Source organism: Tetrao urogallus (genome assembly GCF_951394365.1).
Source record: "Tetrao urogallus genome assembly, chromosome: 21".
In the NCBI taxonomy this organism is placed as follows: domain Eukaryota; kingdom Metazoa; phylum Chordata; class Aves; order Galliformes; family Phasianidae; genus Tetrao; species Tetrao urogallus.
In genome coordinates, this window is record NC_136834.1 from 1,251,792 (window position 1) to 1,254,716 (window position 2,925).

At 47.7% G+C, this 2,925-nt stretch overlaps 1 protein-coding gene across 1 annotated transcript; it reads right to left on the reverse strand.

Moving 5' to 3' along the window:
* Positions 1–259: 259 nt before the first annotated feature.
* Positions 260–2,925, reverse strand: LOC306954546 (F-box only protein 2-like; the record flags this gene model as incomplete). The annotated part of the gene is made up of 5 exons (XM_079545647.1): positions 260–394; positions 801–936; positions 1,227–1,322; positions 1,419–1,545; positions 2,676–2,925. The coding sequence occupies 5 exons, from the start codon at positions 2,923–2,925 to the stop codon at positions 260–262; spliced, it is 744 nt and encodes a 247-aa protein (XP_079401773.1).

Sequence of the window (2,925 nt, forward strand, 5' to 3'; positions counted from 1 at the left end):
TTTCCAGAGCTAGGTGATCTCATGTGATAGAGAACACCAGTGCAAAGGGTGAGACTGAGCGTAAGGTGGTTTCATAAGTCTGTTGCTATTCTTTGCATAGTACCCTTAAGGAGAGAAGGATGGTGGTCTCTGCCAAGCACATTCATACCTGAGCCGTATGCTCTACAGCCCAGAAGCAGCACCATGCAGAATCCATCCAGAGCTCATGGGATGGCCTGAGGGAAGTCAGCTCTGGCAAGCAGGCCCATGTTCAGCTTGACTATGGTTCCACTGTCACGCTGCTGTTGGTAACACGTACACCATACCATCCTTTCCAGAACAGTGTGTCCTGGCCTCCGTGCTCAAAGCGGACAAAGCGGACCCCAGGACCATAGTCAGAAAAGGTGTAGGAGATCTAGAGGTTGAGAGAGACAAAATAGTGTCAAGCTACCGTGAACCCACTCCTTACCTTCACTGGGCCTTCAGCTCCACCTGCCCCATCCAACCTACCAGCTTGGGTAGCAATGAGGACAGTTACAGTGAGAAAGAAGTTACTGGAAGGAGCTTTGACCCCAGTCTGTTCAGAAGCCATCAAATGCTTCCAGAGGGGTCTCTCCTGTAGACCCACAGACTTGTAGTGATGTCTCAGCAAGCTTCCAAGTTTTATGTAAGGCTTGCTGTATAACCCCTGTGTTCAATCACAACCCATGATAGAACCTTCTCTTCCTCCAGAATAACCCCTCCTGCTTCTGTCTGCTTGAAAACATTCCTGGTTTGTGCAGGTTGAGTGTCACCTGCATGAAACCACAGCTGTCACTCACCTCAGTCCAGCTGGCGTCGTTGTCCTCTGGGATGGCAATGGTCTCAGTCTTGTACTCGGCCAACACGTCCTCGTTCTCTGACAGCAGTTTCACACACAGCTCATAGAGGCAGCCGGCATCGCTGCGTCCCGCGTACCTGCAGGGAGCCCCAAGCAGCAGCCTTGCCTGGATGAACACTTTTACTCCAACCCACTGCCTGCCCTCATTCACCAGAAGAGCTTTAGATGGCTGCCATATGCACCAACAGCTTGGGTGATGACTGGGGAGACTACCAGCGGTTCTTTGAGTCAAGATCAAGCCCTGTCTCACATCTAGAATGACACCAAAGGCGACGCAGTGAGAGAGCTACAGCTCCAAGCCTGGTGTACACCATTCCTGCTCTCTCTAGGCCTTCTGCTGGACTTATAGGGCATCCTTGCTACTTACCAGTCTTTCACCACAACTTTTGGCTGGGTTGTATCCATCAGCTCTTCCCAGTAGCCCTCAGCTCTAAGGTCGATGACCTGAGACTTTCGACACCACCTGAAACATAAGAGGGTAATGGATACCACCAGCTCTCTGAGGCTGGAGAAAACAAAATTATCCTCTCTCCTGATTAAGAGAAATGAGCAGCCTTACTCATAAGATGTAACAAAGTATTTATGCACATCTTCACTAGGGAATTCTTTTCCAAAGTCCCCAGGGAGCTCTTCAATTTTCCAGCCATCACCTCCATTCTCTACCTCTCCCCAGTGCTGCAGTTCTTCTGCAAATGGAAGAAAGAATGTTTGGTCATAATTTGTGGGCCTGGACAGCCCAGTCATCTCCCATAGGGACCCCTCTGCAGCTTGGAACAGACACACTGCCGTCCAAGTCTGTATGTGGATCACACAATGAGATGTTTTAAGTGGAGGCATGGCAAAAAGCAACACTTTATTTAGGTTGAATGGTAACAAACGTCAGCATTCCCCACTGAAATGGTTGTGTCTTTGTGGGTCTACTTTAAGAAAGAGTAGTGAAATGGTTTCGGTGTTCCACCTCAGTGCTTCTGTGTCTTATTATAGAAATACCTGGGGAGAACTGCTGATTCCCTGATTATTTTTTTTTCCTTTGTTTCATTCTTTTTGTTGAAAAATAACTCATATTAAATCCCTCATTTTCTATTCTCCCTGGTGGTGTTCTCAAAGCTTTTAGCACATAGTTAAATGCTTGTACAGCAAGAAGCTGCAGGGCCTTATACTGTTGTTCTCCTCTTAGCCTGAGAGAAGAGCTTGCAGAAAAATCACTTCCTTTTAAATAAGAAAAACAAAAACATTGTGTTGATGGTCTGTGTTGTGCTTCGGTCTATGAGGTGTGAAATGTATTGTGTTGCTGCTTGGGTTATGAGGCTTGGGTTATGAGGCTACTGCTATCTAAACATCCTGCAGATGGCAAGTAGAGTTCAGAGATCATAAAATAACAGCAAGTGTTGTAGTGTGCACAGCTCAGTGATATGGGTTGGAATAAGCAAGACACAAACAAACTGCAAGGAAGTAAGCATGAAATGCCTGCTGAGCTAAGAGCAAATGAGTTCCTGAGCAGGGGAAGGCTTATCTTTTAGGTTGAGCTTTGGCAAAAAGCCATCTGGAAGCCCAGGTGCCACCTACCAGTACAGTTCTGCAAAGCATGGTTCACATTCCTGCAGGGGTCACATAAAGCTGATGTCATGGAGAGCCCTTCACAAAGGCTGCTTTGATGGAAGGCCTTCTTGCCCAGTAAATGGTTTGGCTGCATGCATGAAGTGATTTGTCTCTGGGGCAAAAAAAAAATGCATCGTGATGGCAACCAAGGTCTTTTTTAAAGACTGGAGGTGCCCAGTTTTCTGAAGGCTTGGGCCTTGTTATGCTCATCTCTCACCTTCGCCACAGGGGTTCTTGATGAGATTTCTTCTTCTCTTACTCAAGAAGTAGAAGTTTTGCCAATTCTCCGCATTCTCCTCTGACTCAGCTCCAGCGAAGCCTTCCTGCTGACACTTCAGGATCCAAAGAGCTGCTCCGTCAATCAGGTTCTTCCACTGGCAGCAGACCAGGCGGCACGCCAGCACCAGATCCACCGCAGGTATGGAAGCCAGGATTCTGATCAGCACTGCTTCAGGGAGGGACTCCAT